Genomic DNA, 19421 nt, shown 5'->3' on the forward strand with positions numbered 1-19421 from the left:
GAAAGAGGGGGGGAAAAAAAAAAAATTGACATGCCAAGTGACATACCCAGCACCTCATTACTTTCATTTCACTAGGGAAAATCCAGAGCGAAAACAAAAACTTCACAGGTTTCCTCATTACTTTATTCCTTTTCAAGACAAGGGGTGGAAAACTCTAGTGTACAGTTCTGGCCAATGGACTAGTTCCACAAAGACAACAGACCACCTAGCAGTTTTACAGTTTTTTGAGGCCACCAAATTCAAAGTGATTTACACTCACTACCTCCTAATGCAATCGATGGTCAAGCAAAGATAAATCCTCACAAAGCTTGAAAATGATCAAATTATCAAGCCTGAGCTCCCATCATTGACAGGAACCTCCTCCATCTGTCCTAGGAATTTTATTTATCTTTTTTTATAAAATCTCCATCACTTCCAAACACGGGAGCCACTGCATCTTCTCCAGGAAGCATTACGTGATTAACTTTCGCTTTTTTACATTCCACTCAGCAACATGAACTGCAGACCAAGGCTGTTAAAAACTGAAGTAGGACAAACGTCATTTCTAAGAGCTAACAATTTCAATGGTACAACTGAACTTAGTACAACTGATTAATAACAGAAATTGCTACATTGGCTCCTAAATGAAAGCAGAGGAAGAATAAATTCATATGTTTTCGTACTAAGACTTAACTTTTGCTGACCTTCAATGAATATTAAGCAAACTTTAATGCCAACCTCTTTATGAAGTTACTATCAGAACATCTGCATCAGGGTACCGGTATGCAATAAAATGCAGTGCTCCAGGCAACTATATACAGGTGTCCAAGCAGATTTAAATTAATCTTTGCTTTATGCTCTCCAAATGATCATGCCAATTTAAAAGTGACATTAAAACAGATCCTAAGAAAAACGAAGAGTTCACAAAACATGAGCAACCACTATGAGCCAGCAACAGAGTAGAAAAGTTTAACATTTGCCTGATCTTTCTTATTCCTCTCCCAGTCTTTGATGAACTTGATATTTTATGATGCATCTACATTGGTAACAGATATACTCCTACTACTAAATTTCCATGATTTATCAATTTAATTCCCCAAATCAAACATTTATGTTCCACAAGCAAAACAGTTTGCCTTATTTTAATGGCTGTAGTTTGACTGTGGCATGGAAATGCCATAATGCTTTAGAGCTCCTACAGTTTCTTTTCATCTAACCAGCAAGTAATCCAGAGAGAATCTTCAAAGTAGACAGAAAATAACTTCAGCTATCCCCATTTCTAAGGAGTTTGGTTGGGGTTTTTTTTTTTTATGACTTTCCTGAGAAACCCATTTGTCTTTAATTTAAATAGAAAGTATCCAAAATAATTTCATGACTGATAGTGATCAGTTTCTGAATTCAGGAAAATCTACCACCAGTAAGAAAAAAAAAATAGTGTATGCGGATAAAACACTATCAAAACAAAACCAGAACAAAAACAGATTGCAGAACACTAAATGGCTGCCAAAGAGAAAGATAATTCACATGGCAACAAGAAATTATAATACCTGGATCAAAACAATGAGCCAGAACTACATGAAGTGAAAGTCCACCACTGTGTTTTAAAGGCAGTACCTTCTGTTCACATCTGCTCTTGCAGCTCCTATCCACAAAGACCCCTGGTATCAGACAACACAACTGACTCCATGGCTCTTCAGAGGCAAGGGAGGAAAAATAGGATAGGCAAAAATTACATATTCAGCAAAGTTACTTTGTGAAAGCAAGGGAGAATCAACCCAGCAAGTAAGAGGTGTAATACTAAAGAGTTAAGAGGGATAGAAAAAGAAAACAGCAGTGTTTGGTGGTCTTAGCATTTTCCAGAAGCACCTTCAGGTTCTTGATACGTTCAAATAAGTAAAAGCAACATTAAGGCAACTTCTGGGTAAAGGAAAAAGACCATGATTTCCAGGACTGCATGATTTAAGAGAGTACCCACTCACCTGGAGGCACTTGTGCTTCTGAAGCACTTAGGCATTTTTTTGGAAATCAAACCTATGCTTTATACAGATAAAGTTATTCTTACAAAAACTTCTCAAAATGAACAAGACTCAAAAAGTATTCATAAATCAATCTTAAAAACAAGTCTGCAAAACTCTTTATTGAATATCTATATTCACTAGTAAGAAATCAACATAGTGGAAAATAAAAGAGTCAAGGGAGAGAATTTTATACAGCATGACAAGTGATAACATTAAAAAAACTTGTTTTGAAATTCTTTTTGAGCAGCAGCTTATTTTAGAGTAAAGCTACGTCTAGATTAGGTATAAATACCTAGAAAAGGGAGCAACACTGCAAACACTTCAGATTGATAACATAAAACCAGGGGAAGACAGAAAAGCCCTTCAACATAGAGAAATTGAAGGAACTTAAAATAACAAACATGCACAGGAAACAAAACAAGACTGAGAAAGTGTGTTATGAATCACCACCTCTCTAGAGCTGTTTCCACTCTCCTGGATCACTTACTTTGATTATTTAGATTGTTAGCCCTAGAATATTTGGGCTCATAATATTTACTTACCACAAACCCAGGTTATCACCAGATTTGTAGCATACATAGGAACAGGTAACACAATAAAGAAACTTGGAAGGCCAAAATACCAGAAAAGCAGTGAGAGAGTAGAGCAGGTTAAAGGTGCATGCCTTGTGATATGACAGCACAAAGACTACATATGCAAAGGGATTACACAAATCAAGAAACTGTAAGTGGTTCTACCTTAAAGATACAAATGAAACTGACTTTCATTTCTGGGAACCACATTATCTTCAACTTGATAATCTCCTTGGAAAGTTAGGGAACAGCAACAAGTGGTTCATAATCTTCAATCTTTACTGATACAACAGTATGTTTACTAGCATAGCTTAAGAGAAGCACAGAAGAAACCCATTCAGTCATTAAAGAACTACCAGAATTTTTTTTTTTTTTTTTTCCCTGAACCGTGCTTTCCATTCCGAGAACCATAATCAATATGAAGTAGTCTAATCAGCACTGGAAGTTAACAGCCTTCAGGCACGATGTCAAGGAAGTTTCACCCACTGTAACTACTACCCTCGCATTCTCCCATCCTCAGGACACCTTCCCTCATCCCCACCCCCAGAACACAAAACTCAGAAAATGAGCAGAAGACAAAATGACCAAAGATAGATGCAAAACTCCCAGAGACCTAAAAAACCCCTCCAGTTTCAGTCACTGTCATGTTAGGTTCAACTTAACAGAGAATAAAAATACATAGATAGGATAGCATTCTATAAAGTAGCAGCTATGCCTATTCATACCTCAGTGAATAGCTGCTACTTCAAGTATTAACCAGGCATCAAAAGCAGGGAAACCAGCAAAGTAAAACTGCACTAATTGACTCAATTCATAATGGAAAGGTCATAAATTAAGGTCCGATTCCTGTTCTGCTGGACACTGAATTAACTACTACTTATACAAATTGTCTGATCTACAACTTGGCATGCAAGTTAGCCTAAGGAAGTCTACTTGAAGACATGCCAAAAGTAGTTTTATTTCAAATGAAAAAAAGTTTACGTTTCTCTGTTCGCTGTGTATATAATGAAGATATTTTCTTTGCACCTTTAAGATTTTTTTATATTTGGAATCTAAGTTATGATTACAGCACAATAAACTAATAATCAAAATAAGGACTCTACCGCAATTTTACAGGGGAACTAGTAATTTGTACAAGATGCTGCATGAAACAACATCAAGATTAACAATAAGTGGAGATTCTTTATGCTATATTCCTATTTAGGTATCATTTAGATAATATTTAGGTACCTAAATATAGGTATATAAATATATAGATATTTTACACCTAAATATAAAGTATCATTTATATTTAATAAATGATACTACCACTATATGTGTCAATAATCTTGTCTTTTACAAGTCTCAACTCAAACAACTTAGGTTCATTTTACTCTCTCTGACGCTACACAAACTATTTGAATTACAGCACTCTTCTGCAGTGCATCAGGATGACAACAGGACTTTGAAGATCATAACAAATCTTTTGCTTTTCTATCACTATCAAATATCTTTGCATATACCTTAAGTAACCCTCTATTAAAGAAAGTATCCATTAAACGTTAGCAACTGAAGCAAAGACATTTAAGATCTTAAATTCTAGCATAGAGAAGAAAATTAGATATGGGAAAAGAAATCCCAGGTCTTTTTTTTTTTTTTTTCCTCATTTTACCACCATGAAGGGGAAAAAAGTACACCAGTATTTTGAGTGAGAGGCTTCAAAAATTTTTCCCAATTATTTGTTGGTTTTTAGTTCCGCAAAATCACAATCTGAGAATTGTAAACACTATCTTAGCACATCACAAAAACAATGATAAATAGCAAGCATAACATGGAATATTTGTATTTCATTTTCTAAAACAAATTTATTTGAACATGTTCACATTCTAAACATGAACAACTCTGGACAGAATGCATATAAAGTTATAAAAAGGAACCAGTTATATAGATAGATAACAAACAAGTCTCTATCTCAAAGAATCTTCCAAAACTACCACTTTTGTTTTTCCGCAAGTCATGCCACCGTATTTTTTTAATAGCAACTGGGAGTGGATAAAACTCACTGTTCACACAAAGGAGATCCTTACTCTCTTCTCCTGCACAAATTAACTGGAGATTACATTCCCACCTGTTTCAAGGATTCCCTGAAATTACTGGGCTCCTTTACGGAGGAGACCAATTTTTCACTTCCTTTGGGTTAAGCTCTCGCTTCTTCCTCAGGCTATTAGACATATCTCACTCCCTATCATACCAAAAGTTTTCTGTGTGTATCTCACATCTCCCCCTTGCCAAAAGCCTCTATTCCCATCTCAAATGCTCCATCTGCTCCCTTCTATGCCATGTCCCCGCTTTCCTACCCAATAATAGATTGCTCTACAGGTACCCCAACGCAATGTTCTAGATGTACTTCCATACTGCTTATTCCCCCACCATTATTCTCTAATTGGATAGTGTTTTTCAAAAAAGATGTAAATATATTAAAGCTATTGGAAAGCTGTCCAGATCTGAGTAAGAGTGGCTATGCTAGAACATTTCCACTGCATCATCCAAAAAAGTTAGTTTTATCTGTGACTGACTCCAGAAATGCATGATATCACATCTCTGCCAAATCGATGTTCAGCCTGCACATAACACCCAGTTTAACTTAACTGGAAAGTGGAAAAGGGAAAAAAAGAAAAGACCAAGACAGTTCTTTCCACTACTGCCTAGGAAATTCCCTGAAACAACCCACCAATCAAACTTCATATTCAGAAGTTACCAGACTTAATGATGTCACAAACTTAAATAAAATGCACGTAGACCTGTGCAGATGTACAAATCCAACATAAAAGCAATACCATTTATCTCTTACATTGAATAGGAAAATGTTTTTCTCAAATTCTATGAAGTATATTTACATCTTACAACAATAACTATAACAGCTCATTATACCAAGCTCTTTCATCTAGTTCACAAAAAGACCTCATGTTAACCACTCAATTATACCAACCAACAGCTTTAGTAATAAAGATACTCGCCATACAAAATATCTGGGCTGTTTTGTCTTCCCATCAAAGGCTATTTTCTTCGGTGCCAGAAAGGCCTAAACATAACCATTACAGAAACAAGGGGTTTATTTTGCAATTTGAAAGCAAATAACAACAGCAACAATAAATGCAGTCAGAAACGCTGAAAATATAATTTTCAGCTGGATTTTGGAAACTCAGGTAATCTTCTATATAGCCTACTCTGACACATCAATATTACACACACACTAAAAAAAATTTAACGACTTAACCACCTTGCCATAAGTGCTAATGAATGATTCTTCACTTCCTGGATAGGAACAAGTGAGACTATGCAGCAGAGAGAGGCCTGGAGCACTTTTTAATCTAGTCACATGGATACATGAAGCATACCTATTAATACCATATGCCTTCCTGATTATATTTCAAATTTACTATTCTGCTTTCATAAACATCACTCGTACAATTCACATGTCACTGCCTAGTCAGTCTTGAAAATTCTTCATGTTTAAGAGTTTAAAAACTAGATAAAATAAAGACTGTATTTAAACCTTCAAATAACTAACATTTTAAAATCAGCATACAAATTAAAGTTTGAGAAGGCCTTCATTTTAAATGAGATTAAAAAAGACTCAGCCTAGATCCTGGATTTTTCACGTCTGAATCTCTTATCTTTCAACCTGTTAGTTTCACACTGCCTCATTTCACTCGATAAAATGAACAAACCTGACAATCTGAAGCACAAAAAGGTTTATTACTGACAAACTTTTCTGAAATGTCTGTTTTCAAAACTGCTTGCCTATTACACAGGAACAGAATAATAACATTTCTAGAAGTATTCTACTAGCCTAATATGGTTAAGATAGCTACAAGTTTCCTTGAGTATTATTGAGTATTCCTTGACTCAGTCCCTCCCAATAACCGATTCTGTTGGTGAGTAACAGTAATGTGAAAAGGCTCAGGAAAAAAAAAAAAAGGGAGCAAGCCTTACAAGCTACATGAAAATTGCCCGCTCTGTGAAAAATATGGACGTTAATTAGTGCTGTGGCTGAGGGACAGATTACTACATAGGTCCAATGACAACCTGTTACATTTGGCCTACCAGCTAGTCAATCAGTGCTTATATACCAGTCAGCAAAACAGCTGATACCTCCAGCTAAAATGTACTTTTTCAGTGCTTCTTGCTTAGTCAGTAAGAGGAGGGAGCAAAGGATAAACTGCTAAAGAAGGGTAAAGATGATGTAAGAACGGAAGACCAGGGGTAACTTCTAGGTGAGAGTACAAATATGCAAGACAAATTCACAAGGGTGAACAAAACAGCCCTTCATATAGCTTTACTACTTAGATTTCTGCTAAACATCATTACAAGTGCAAGATCCACCACTGTTCTCTAAAGCAAACAAAATCTGTTAAAGAAACTATTTCAGATTTAAATATACTTCCATAATAAACTTTCCAGTAAACAGTATTTAAATGATTTCAGTAATCTAACACTAAGTGTTTGTAAGTAAATATTGTAGTTCAGCAATAACACATCAGTGAGCTGCAGATGCATCTTCACTGCATTCAGATCAGCTGATTTATACCCAAATCCATGCATCTGCTTAGGTCTAGCTTCAGTACCTGTGGCCCAATGCTAAACTTGGTTACTGTGTTTATAGTTAACTGAACCATTATTTTTTCTTTTAAAGTCGTATCAAATGTTTCTCAGCATTGTAAAAAGACTAGCTGCTCCAGAGAACTCTGGAGAAACACATCCATCCTTTCAGCACATGTCTGAAGTTAGGGAAAGGCACAAGAAAATTACCAGCATTCACATGCTGATAACAGTCTTTGTTCTAACTGTAAATCTGGAGGATAACTAGACTTGAATGCAGCCTATTATTACTGAGCCAGCTGATCCGAGCTTGCATAAAAGTTGTAGGCAAACTTCAGCACGGTAGTGGGAACTTAGCACAATTCCCAGGAAAAACCTGGAACGATTACAGATCAACAAGATACCTACCAGTCCTAGAGCTATTGCATTCAACTCTCATTACTAATACCACTGAGCTGAAAATGCCACCTGATTATCCCAGGTATCAGTTTGGGTTTTGCTTTTTGGTTTCTGGGTTTTTTTGGGGGGAAGGTAAATATGTTTTAACAAAGTCTGTCTATGTGCGTGGAAATAGCTGGTTAAAATCCACCCTAAGTTCCAGGACAGCAATATTCAAGATTATATTTGCTTCTTGTGTTGTTATAAATACTTACACATTTCCTACAGTAGTGCCCCAAATTATTTCTTGTATTAGCAGATACTCTCAAAATACATTCAAAATGTTAGTAACAGAAGTTGAACAGTACTTATATTTTGATCATATGCAAGATTTTCCCGTTCAGCTGTTTTATTTGTATTTTATATTTGATATCACTAAACCAAAAATCAAAGAGATTACACATTGATAATTGTGGAGAATGATAAAGACCGAGCACAGGGAAACAGGAATTTGATCACTCATGGAATTCAGGCCCTCTCACCACACCCTCTCATTTATTCAAATTTTCTAAAGAGGAAACAGAAAAAAAATCCCAAGCCTAGGGGCAAGATCTGAATGTTACCAAACCTGCCTACAGCAGGAGAATCTACCAAGTATACCCTTCTACCAGCTTCCTCTGGCTTAACCCAGGGACCGTAAATTCAAGCATGTTAGTTCAATCTTTCTCTTTCCTTCTATCTCTCTTCCCTCCCCCAGGAAATCTTACTCTACAACACGCTGTGAGACAAGACACCAAGTTCCTTAGGACTTCAGAGACACAGGTAGTCAGCAAAGGTCACGAAGTACTGTACAATATATTATTTCATATAATACATCACTTAATAGATAGAATATTATTCTCGACTAGTTACAGAACTTATATTTTAATGCAGAGGTGAGCAAATCAATGAATGATTAAGTCTTTAAGGATTTTAATATATTATCATAAACCTGTACCTCCACCTATAAGTCTAAACTGTTCCCAGCTCTTCCCTGCCATTTCACCATCCCACCTCGCATACTCTTTAGCTCTTCGGCACATCCCCTACCTTTTGCAACACTCTGCTTGTCTGTCTGATCATCTAAAAGGCACAAGATTAAGTTGTGGCTGGCATCCAAGCAGCAGCAATCATTTGAATCACTAAGTCAAGCAAGTGACCTGCTGGACTACATGTGGCAAAAATAATAAAGCCTTCTACCATGCTGCAGCAAGGAGTGCACACAAAATGAAATTTTCTATCACCAGGAATAACAAATGGCACTCTTGGTAGCATTGGTCTTTTCCTATCCAACTCAACAAGCAGGCTTTGAAATTACAGCACAAAATTCCCTCTCAGCACCCCAAGTTTTCAGCCTGGCAGTTCAAGATAAAACTTTGCAAAGATTAAAAACAAGGTGCAGTCCTTATTTAAACCACTAAACGCAAAGAGTCTCACTCCTGCAACTGAGTCTGTACCAATGGCACTAGAAAGAAGCAACGATGAGTACACACATAGATTTAACTGTGTGACTATAGCAAGAGAACCATGAGAACAATGACAGAGAAACAAAGTAGCACACTAGCTCTGGAGTGCACAAGCAAGGCATAATGACACTGTACTTCCAGAAAACCCCTGCAAGTTATTTCTGGTATTTCCTCAACCCACAAATTGACATGCACTCAGATAAGATCAGGATTAGATTTAGATTTTACTTCGATGAAAAACAAGAAACTATTATCTTAAAACTCTATTATGTACCTGTTGTTTTTCCAGAAGTCTACTCCCATACTTACGCGATTTCACGTAAAATCTCAGCTTTTGAAAAAACAAAACAAGCAAACAAAACCCCAACACCCACCCACCCCTCTCCATCTTGCACAAGTTTGGAAGAAAGAAAATGTGCCTCCTATGAGTCTCAAAAGTCAGATGGAAACCATAGAACTGATTTTTTTTCCTCTCAGCTTAAAACTTTTAGGCCAATTACATGGTTTTGGGGAATTGACTCACGAGGATTTTGTTTGTTTGTTTTTAACACTTGAGGTTAGATCTAGTGATGCCCCACTTCTGAAATATGGGTATTTGTATAGCGACACAGAATTTGATCTAATGTATATTCAAAGTACATTTCTGGACCAAACCATGTAATTCTTCATACTTAACAATGAAACTATCTTAAGAAAGTACAAACAAAACTGTAGTTGTTACTTAACTGTAACTCTAGCAGGGCAGTCTGATACTTTTTAATGCTAAACTGAAATTAAAAAAATAGCACAAGTTTCTTAAAGTGCTTGAAAGAACTAATTAGTAAAGGGACCTACAGCATTTTAAGGCTGCTCTTGTGTCCATTTTTCACCCTATTTTCAGTTTGTCAATTAAGCCGTTGCACACAACATCCAAGAAAACTACTACATAAGCCACGTTCTTTGAAATGCTTGACTCAGTAGGCTAAACCAGACCTGAAAGGTAGAATTCAGCCATGTGTGAGAATTTGGTTGTGCCTTTCCACAAGAATCAAGCTAAAGTCTTGGTAAAATGAGATGCATACCTTTAACATACACAAACGTAACAAATAATCTTTACATTTACTATTACAGAATTCAACCGAAGATGACTTTGAGTCTGAAATTACTGAGCCTCATTTAATACTGTGCATGCTTATTACTTGGGCACACCCAATACAGAAAGGTTAGTCTCCTTTTTATTTTAGTAAACTAGATTTTTTTTTTCCCCTTATGCTTTAAGAGGTTACCACTCAGCTTTCTGCCTCTAGTACAGAGATCCTGGTGCGGGTGCAGGTAAAACCACATCCACAGATGATTTCCCATCCTGAAGCTTCGGTACACCCTGCCTGTGCGTTAGCACGAGATACAACCCTAAAGAGCCCCAAAAGCACCATCTGAAAAAAAATCAGCAGCTTCTGAGGAAAGCGGCAAGCAAGTATCGCCACCTCAACAGGCAGCGCCCCGTGCTCAGATCGCAGCGGGGGCCGCTCCGGGGCTCTCCATAAAACGCCTAACGGTGATGGCTGCAGCTCCAGCAGCCCCCACGCAGCCTGTCGCCCGGTGCCGGGCCGGGGGGCGGGGAGCGCCCCCTCCTCCCAAAAGCAGCGGGCAGGCTTTCGGAGCGGGCCCGGAGGAGCAGAAGCCGCGGCGGGGAGGGAGGGCCCGCCGCAGGCCACCCCCCGCCCCGCCCGGCACAAGTTGGCCGGAGAAACCTGTGGCTGCCCCCCGCCGCCGCCCTGACAGCCCCCGCGGCCGGGAGGGGGGCGAGGGGCGGTCGGCGCCCGGGGAAGAGGGGCCCCTTAGCCGCTGCGGAGGGGCGGGCGGGCTGGCGAGCCCCCCCGGCGCTGCGAGGCGGGGAGGCGACCGGACATGGCGCCCGCCGGCCCCGGGACCCTAGGGACCCCCAGCTCCCCGGGGAGGGGCCGGGGAAAGGCGCAGGCGGCGGCCGCCGGCGGGGGGACGGGACGCGCACTGACCTGTCCTCCGAGTCCATGCGGCTGAGGGGCTCCCCGTCCGAGGACATCTCCAGGCTGCCCCGCCGGCCCCCCGACGTGGCGCTGCAGCTGCTGCTGCCGCTGCTGCTGCCGCCGCCGCCGCCGGTGCCGTAGCCCTCGTCGCCACCGCTGGACACGCTGCTGGAGCTGCTCCCCCCGCCGCCGCCTCCGCCGCCGCCGCCGCGGCCCAGCCCGTCCTCCTGGCTGCCCCGGGGGCCCTTGGGCTCCTCCTTGGCGTCGGCCTCGCTGCTGCCGCCGGGGCTCAGCGAGCGGGTCTCGTCGCTGCAGCAGCCGCTGCTCGTGCTGCTGCTCCCCACCAGGCTGCTCTCCTCCTCCTCGCCGCCTTCCTCCTCCTCCTCCTCCTCTTCCTCCTCCTCCTCGTCCTCGTCCTCCCCGTCCCCGGCCTGGCTGGCGCTCTCCGGGCTCGGCTCCGACATGCTCTCCGCCTCGCCGTTCAGCAGCAGCAGCGACTCCGTCTCCGCCGCCGCCGCCGCCGAGGACGAAGGCGACGACGAGGATCCAGCCCCGGCCTCCTCCTCCTCGGCCGCGGCGGCCGCCGCCTCGCCGGGAAGCAGCCCCTCCGGCTCCGCCATGTCGCTGCGAGCGGCCGCCATGGCGCCTGCGAGTCGCTGCGAGCGGAGCGGAGCCGAGCGGGGCCGGGCGCGCGCGGCGGCGGCAACGGCGGGGGCGTGCGCGTGGCCCGTGCGCGCGGCCGCGCTCGCCCCCCCCCCCCCCCCGCTCCCTCCCCTTGCCCTTCTCACCCGCACAATCGCGCGGCGGCGCGAGCCGCAGAGAGGAGGGGCTCGGGCCGCCGCCGCACGCGCTACGGAACGCGCCCGGGGACAAAAACGTGGGAAGGGCGGAGCGGCGGCCCCTGGCGCGGGGTGCCGAGGGAGGCGGCGCGCGGGAGGGGCGTTAACGGTCGGGCGGGGCGGGGCGGCGCGGCGGCCCGGCGGCTGGGCGGCGGGGATCCTGGCTCGCTCCTAACGCCCCGCTTGAATCGCGTCATCGTTACTCACCGCGTCTGGGGGAAGAGCGGTGGAACACTCATCTGCGGAGGGGAGTCCCGCAGGACGAGCCGGGAATGGGGAACCAGGCACTCCCGGCCAGCGGGCGCAGCCCCCGCCGCCGCACCGCCTTCCGCCCGCCTCTCCCCCCCCCCCCCCCCCCCCGCCCCCGCCGCGGGAGAAACCCCGGCGGCGACAGCGTCCCACAGCTCGCAGCCTCAGCGACCTCCTGGCTGGTTCAGTCAGAAGCTGGGTAGCCTTCGGCCTACGGGGCTGCCGGAGGGAGGGGGCAAAGAGACCAGGAGTCACGGCTGAGGAAAACTTAGTGACATTTGTATGCGTGAGAGGAAAACAGGGGTGGGGGAGTGGGAGGAGGCTGGAGGGACTCCGGAGCTGACTAGACTCGTAGTAACTAAAATAGGGGGGAAACGGAGTATAAAGCTTGCGAGAAAGGGAGAAACGAGGCTCCTCAGGAAAGAGAGCTACAGGGTGCAGGTCACGATGTGACGTAACGCAGTGAGAATTGTCAAAAGACAAGCTCAGCTGGCGCACAAAGGAGACAGAAAAAGGTTTTCAGCGATACTGACAAAAAGGAATGAAAAAGCAGTTGTGCTATGCAGCGAGGAGAGAGAGCAAAGAGAATAAACTAGATGTGGCCTTAAATCTCCATTTGCAGTAAAGAGGCATGTGGGGTACCGGGGCATAAGCAGTATGACTAAAGGGGAATGTGAAATATAGATTACTGTATTTAAACGAAAGTAAAACCAAAGAGTTTAATGTACTAAAACTGGGAAAATCGGTTAATTTTTTTTCTCATGAACCTAAATTTGGTTCTGGAGGCATGGGGTTAGTAAATTTGTTGAGTTGGGAATTGTGCCATCTCAAAAAAACCAGCTGTGTATGTGTAGAAGTGGAAAGGTGAAAGACAGCTGAACGGAATGACTGTCAATCACATACAAGACTTCAGAACAAATTTGGAAAATTAAAGTCATTTTAATATTAACCTAAAATGGGATAAAGTTTACTAAAGGTAGATCATGCCAGACTAACATGACAGGCTTTTTGACAAGAGTCTTGTCTATACGGACATCAAGAAAGCGTTTGATAAATTGTCGTGCGGAAGTGATTAGCAAGTTTATAGGATGGAGATTTGCAGTAGAACAGGAAGGTGTGTAGAATCTGAACACGGAGATGAAATCAGGTAGTTTGACAAATTACTAGAAGGATGAAGAGGGTAAATGAAAGCATAAAATGGTATTCCACATGAATTTTAAATGTCATGTATGCATCTGTCAGTCTTTACCCAACTCTTACAGAGCTTGCCACATTTAAAAAAAAAATCGTGAAGTGATGGTAGCTTAGTTTAAAAACAAACTACAAAACACAGAACCACAACTCAGTCCAGAAAAACATCGTGCCTTCTGCCGCAATAGGAAGAACATCACCAATTCAAGTTACAGCAGGCGTATCTGGCATATCCACAGAGATCCTAGATCCCAGGAGAAGTTAACCACATAGGATTAAAATCTGGAAAGGGTGCTCCTAAGACCTGCATTAGCATAGCTGGAGATGGCTCCCAGCCCATCAAGAAATGTAGCTGTTAGCTGCAACACCAGCAACCCGTGGTGTAGCAGCATCAAAATAGAACGCCACAGTGCTGAAACAGCAACACAGTATTGGAGCGAAGGGACATGACATCAGATTAGTCTTTGAAAACAAACCGATGACATCTTTAACCTGCCGAGGAGCATAAGCGAACTTTGGAAACCAGCAACAGCAAAAAAGTGATGATAGTTTCCCAGATTTCTAGAAACCAGCCTCAGCTAGAAAGTGGAAATGGTAAGAATGCTTAAAAAAAAAAAAAGAGAAGAAAAAAGACAAGGACAGCTGTAATGCTGTTTCACCTGTGTAATATATGTATCGCTGGTCTACTAACTCCACCAAAATAGTCCCCAAACCCTGAGCTTCTACATCCTCTTCTGCCTTTCCTCCTCCCTCCCGGGAACAACGTGCTCTGTGCTTCACTCTTCACTTAGGAAGGTGTGGCACTCCCGGGTGGGTGTTGCTGTCACTAGTCTTATCAAACACAAAGAGTGAGGTTTCAAAAACAAACACCCTTTGATTCAGTCAGAAGACGGCAGCAGCTGAAGTAATTCCTACGTCTCTTCTACCCAGTGATTCCCTTCTGGAGTTCTCTGCTGTAGCGAGGGACAAAATCAGAGAGGTATCAAGTCACGAGAAACAAAAAATATATAAAGGACTTAGGTAAAAGACACCTTTCACAACCCAAGAATATGAGAAAAAAGGGGGAAAAGTTATCTCGAGGAACTCCGTGTACCCTAATGTAAATTTTCCAAATCCACGCCACTGTGTGTTCACAAGCCCATCAATGTACTTTTTTCCAGGTCTCTCTGGGTTTCTTGAGGTCGTGTGTGCACGCAAGGCTGGCTCCTTGTGTTTGTGTACCGAAAGCAAGCAGGGTGATTCAGACCTCCCACTTTCCTAAGTAAAGCGGTAGAGACGCCAGCTCATTAGGTAATTTGTGTATTCAGAGAGGGTCAGGGAAGGAAACCTCAGGACACAAATGAATAGGAAGGACGGTGTGAACCTGCCTAATGGAAATCCCTTAGCATTTCAGCAAGAGATCAGTACCAAAGGGGTCACCACTGCAGCAGGAAATCATCAAAGAAATACTCTGTGATAATCTCTTGGTGTCCTGCGCTCAGTTTTTCAAAACCACAAAATTCTGCATCCAGGCTTGGTCCTTGAGCGCTGTAATAGTCCTCATCAAGTGCAAGCAGCAACGATTACTTGAGTCTCTTGTTGCTGAGCTTTCTCTGTACAAAAATACCCAGCTTGCCAAGGGTAAATCTCCTTTTTCTCCAAGGTTTTTGACTTGTCAAACCTCTTGAAAGAGGAGATCTGTCAGAGAACAGGTGAGTCTAGAACTCGCAAAGGCATCTAAATCGCTTGCATTTGAATGGTCTGATAACAGCTCAAAGCAGGAGACACGCTGTTAGGAAATCCTTTGGAAAAAATAACTCACACATCCACGTAGGCTTTGAGGGTGGATGTTACTCTGTCGTTCACACGAAGGGCTTCTGGTATGCTCAGTCTAGCTTGGTATGATCATGTTACAACAGGGACGATGCTTTAAAGCTGAGGTATTTATGTTGAGGCATACTAATCTGTGGTACTTGGAAGACATTCTCAACAAAGTATGAAATAAAAAAAAAAAGTCAGTAGATAAAGTAGGAGAAGCTTGTTCATGGGCAAAGACTCCAAGCAGAACCATTCTCCGCTAGTGCAAGAACAAACAACGTTGCAGACACAGCAGAGCAGGGAGAAGAAATTAAGATTTTATTCTCTTACCTCAGGAACACCAGGGTGCAGGGCATTCACACTGACAGCAGAATCAATAATGAGCACGCTCCAAAGAAGCAGTTTCTTCTTTTCTTGAGTCACAAAAATTTTGCTGTTTTGTGGGGTTTTTTTGACGGGCAGTTAGGTGAGATCATCAGAAGATTATGTACATGTAAGGCAGGTTTTTTGAGGTTTTTTCCTTTATGTTGATCAGCATCATAATACTATGATGGCTCCTATGCAAGCAAAACACTTCAAAACAGTAAGAAAGGCCTATAAAGAGAGGAAAAAAATGCCATAGGCCTAAGATACAGGAAAAGTGACATCCTGTCTTGCACTTGTTAGGCTACCAGGGGAAATTCTGTAAAACAAAACATTTGGTCACTGAACTCCCTTCTCCTGCCCCTGCCTCCGCATGCACGTCTTAAGCACTGCAGGAAATTCCTGCTGCTTGAACCTCATGACTCACCTTGCTCACAAATATTCTGCCTGCTCAGCAGCCTCTGGAAACTGCACCCTTCCCTTCTTTCTGCCCCACCCTTCCCCATCCAAATTCAAGGTCTGGACGAAGAGGCTGCAATCTCCCATTGCTTCAAGTAAGCATCCAGCACTCGGTTCTCACCCTTCCCTTCCGACCGGACTGAAACTGCCTCATTCTGCAGTTCTGACCCCACCCTCTCCTGCAGCAGCCAGTTAATTCTCCCTTTAAACTCGGCTTCTATGCTGTTTTCTTTTTAAAGCTGCCTTTAATCTTTCCCCATACTGTTTGCTTAGAAACCATGACTATGGGAAACTTCAAGCCTTGCTTAGGTTGGGTCAACCAAAGGAAGGCTGCTGGGAACGCACGTTGGGCTGGGGTCCCTCTTCTCTCCCCGTTGGGCGGTGAGCCCTCGCTGGGGCTGTACACTGGCTTTGCAAAACACTTTGCAGCAATGTGAATTCTAGATACTGCTCGGGTCCTTCTTCCCCCTCTTCCCTGCCCATGCTTTGTTACAGCTCTCACGGTGACACACTGCCTCTTCTGTTGTGCCAGCACAGCTGTCTCTGAAATTCATGCCATGAGCTAGACCAAGGAACTGCTTTTAGTGGTAACTAGGAGGAGGGGAAAAAAAAAAAAAGGCATTCTGTTGCTGTTAGGTCATGAAACTTCAGAAAACTCCAGACAGCTCGGTTAAATGTAACTGTGCCCAGTCTGGGGATGGGAAAAAAAGGAACAGAAAAATGAAGAAATTACTAAGGTGACACAAAGGACCAGGAATAGTTCAGGAATGGAAAATCCCATTCTATCATTCTGGAGCTCATCCAAAAGCACATCCTAACATTCATTATATTTGCATTTGTATTATCGTAACAACTTGCAAGCACAGTGGAGATGAGGGCGTCTTTGCGTTAAGCCATCTATATACACAAACAGTAAGAGGAAGCCCACGTTCCATAGATGCTCTGATATAATTGAAAGGAATCAGGTATTTTATAAGTGCATAAAACCTCATCTCTAAAATGCGTGCTAATTGATGTTAAATTTGCTGTCAAATGATATTGAAGGAAAACACAAAAAGCAAAACAAGAAAGCATGAAGATTTCTTGTAAGTGAAAGATATAAAGCTTTGAGTTCAAGGTATTAGAAGGCCTCATAATATGGTTCATTTATGTGCTTTGCAGCTGGTTGCAAAAACTGAAACATAAGCACAGAATTTCAAATAGATACTATTTAGCTCTGATAAGCTATTAGTTATTATAGATACCACTGAGAGCAAACTCAGAATTTGCTTCAAAAGCAAAAGCTACTTGCAATACTTCTGCACTGGTATATCTATCTGAATATTAATCCTGTCACCCCATGTCTCTAAATTTCTGTGAGTTCCAGGGACTTGCCTAAGTATATGCTAAAAATGTGTTGTGCTTTTCTTTGAAACTGTTCAGAAAGTTTTCCAAATGCCATATTGGCAAATTTAAATAGCTGATGCAATACATCATATGAACAGGTAAAACAATAATATATGCAGTACTGTAGAAGCAAATAGAGCATCTTTTCTCTGTCATGCATATCGTCAATATTTTTATATTATGATTCAAAAAATAAATAAATTATCAGAGACATTTTCTTTTCCTCCCAAAATATCCTATACCTCCTTGTGTACATTTTTTACTTGGCACAGTTTACTCTTTTTCAATAAAAGGCAGCCAAAATTCTTAAGTCTCAGAAGAATCAACATTCTTAAAGGGTGTGATTTAGATTAGTTTTAACCAGAGATAATTAACATATTTGCTTCCAGATTAAAGAGTCTTTACATGCTGTTAATTTGGGGAATGTGTGTTTTCTACATTCTTATGCAAAACAGAGCTGGATTCCAGCTTTAAATGAAGGTGTGCGCCTGACCACAAACACAGGGTTGCCACCAGGATGTCCATTTATTTTCTGCAGGTCAGTTACCACAGAGCGTTACAATAAAACCAGGGGGAGGTCACCCCAACGGAGGGGGCAGTTCCGCACAAGCACACCTGGCAGTAAATCCCAGCAGTTTTTTTCTAAAAATGTAGATGTGAAGTCAAGAGCAGAGTCTTTCTTTGCACACATGGAGATTCTTTTCAAAACCATAAAAGTAATCAAGATCTTGCATGTTGCAAAACCGGTGTGTAACCATTACGACCAAACAGAAATGCATAATGAATTGAATGCTAATTAAATACAAATCACAGCTTGGAAGGAGTACAAGTTTACAGCAGCTTTTCCACGTTCTTCTAGGATTACTTTAAAACTCTCCTTCCATTTGTGGTCATAACTAGAATATGGGTTTTCCATAGAACAGTCTTAAATTTTTTTTGAATGAATATTTCATAAAATGTAACTGAAAATTCCCTTGCAGAAATCTAGTTATAATGTTTGTGCCTTCCCCCCCCCTCCCCCCCCCCCCCCCCTTCTTTTTTTTCTTGAAAGGATTTCTTGTCTTTCCAAGATCAAGCTCTTGGGAACACGTGTCCTTCCAGCCACGGTTCTCAGCTTCCCAGAACATGCTGTGGTGGGCCCAGCAAGGGGCTCTGAAAATAGTTCAGGGGTGGAGCATGTCAGATGAGGAGAGGCTGAGAGACCTGGGACTGTTCAGCCCGGAGAAGTGAAGGCTCGGGGGGATCTTATCAAGGTGTATAAATATCTGAGGGGGGGAAGTAAAGCAGATGGAGCCAGATTCTTCTCAGTGGTATCTGGTGAAGGGCAAGAGGCAATGGCCACAAACTGAAATACAGAAAATGCCATTTAAACATAAGAAAAAACTTTTTCACACTGAGGGCTGTCAGGCAGTGGAAGAGGTTGGCCAGAGAGGTTGTGGCGTCGCCATTCCTGAAGATACTCAAGACCACACCTGGACATGGCCCTGAGCAGCCCATTCTAGCTGACGCCGCTTTGAGCACGGGGGTTGGACTCGATGATCTCCAGAGGTGCCTTCCAACCTCAACTATTCTGTGATTCTGTAAAGTTGAGATATTATTCCCACGTGACAGAGAGACACAGGCATTGTCAAATCTGCAAAAACAGTAAATATTTTTCTAAGTTCCCAGATATAACCATATAGCCTGGCTTTGCCCCAGCTTCACATGGGGATGAAAACCATGTTCACACCGGTCATGCCTTGCACCATGATTTCTAAAGATGGGAAGGGAGGCCTAGTCAGGAGCCACAGGAGCTGAGCTGAGCTGCATGACTGGGACCAAGCAGCGAGTCCCTGCAGGCAGGTTTAGATGCAGCCTGAAAGACTAATGACTGCGTTCAGAATTCCCATGATAGCGTGTATGACAACTTTAGGGTCCTGCTAAATCCTGTGAGATTAAAAGTGATGAGCAATTAAGATTACATATTTTCCACGTTGGCCAGATCTTGGCATGCTAGAGAGTTAAGGGAGAGAGGTTATCCTTAAGAGAAACATTTATCACACAGTCTGGTCAGCCTTGGGCAAGATACTGTCATGGAGAAGGTGTCAAAGTCCAGATTTCCCAAAGCCTTAACAGCTGG

At 42.7% G+C, this 19421-nt stretch overlaps 1 protein-coding gene across 1 annotated transcript in view; it reads right to left on the reverse strand.

Annotated features, from left to right (window-relative positions):
* Positions 1-11659, reverse strand: part of AEBP2 (AE binding protein 2) — a 53827-nt gene extending 42168 nt beyond the window's left edge. The window contains exon 1 of the mRNA XM_050913340.1: positions 11028-11659. Within this exon, the coding sequence (XP_050769297.1) occupies positions 11028-11659 (632 nt within the window). The remainder of the gene's footprint in view (positions 1-11027) is intronic.
* Between the last annotated feature and the right edge of the window lie 7762 nt (positions 11660-19421).

This window comes from Gymnogyps californianus, chromosome 1, assembly GCF_018139145.2.
Source record: "Gymnogyps californianus isolate 813 chromosome 1, ASM1813914v2, whole genome shotgun sequence".
Lineage (NCBI taxonomy): Eukaryota > Metazoa > Chordata > Aves > Accipitriformes > Cathartidae > Gymnogyps > Gymnogyps californianus.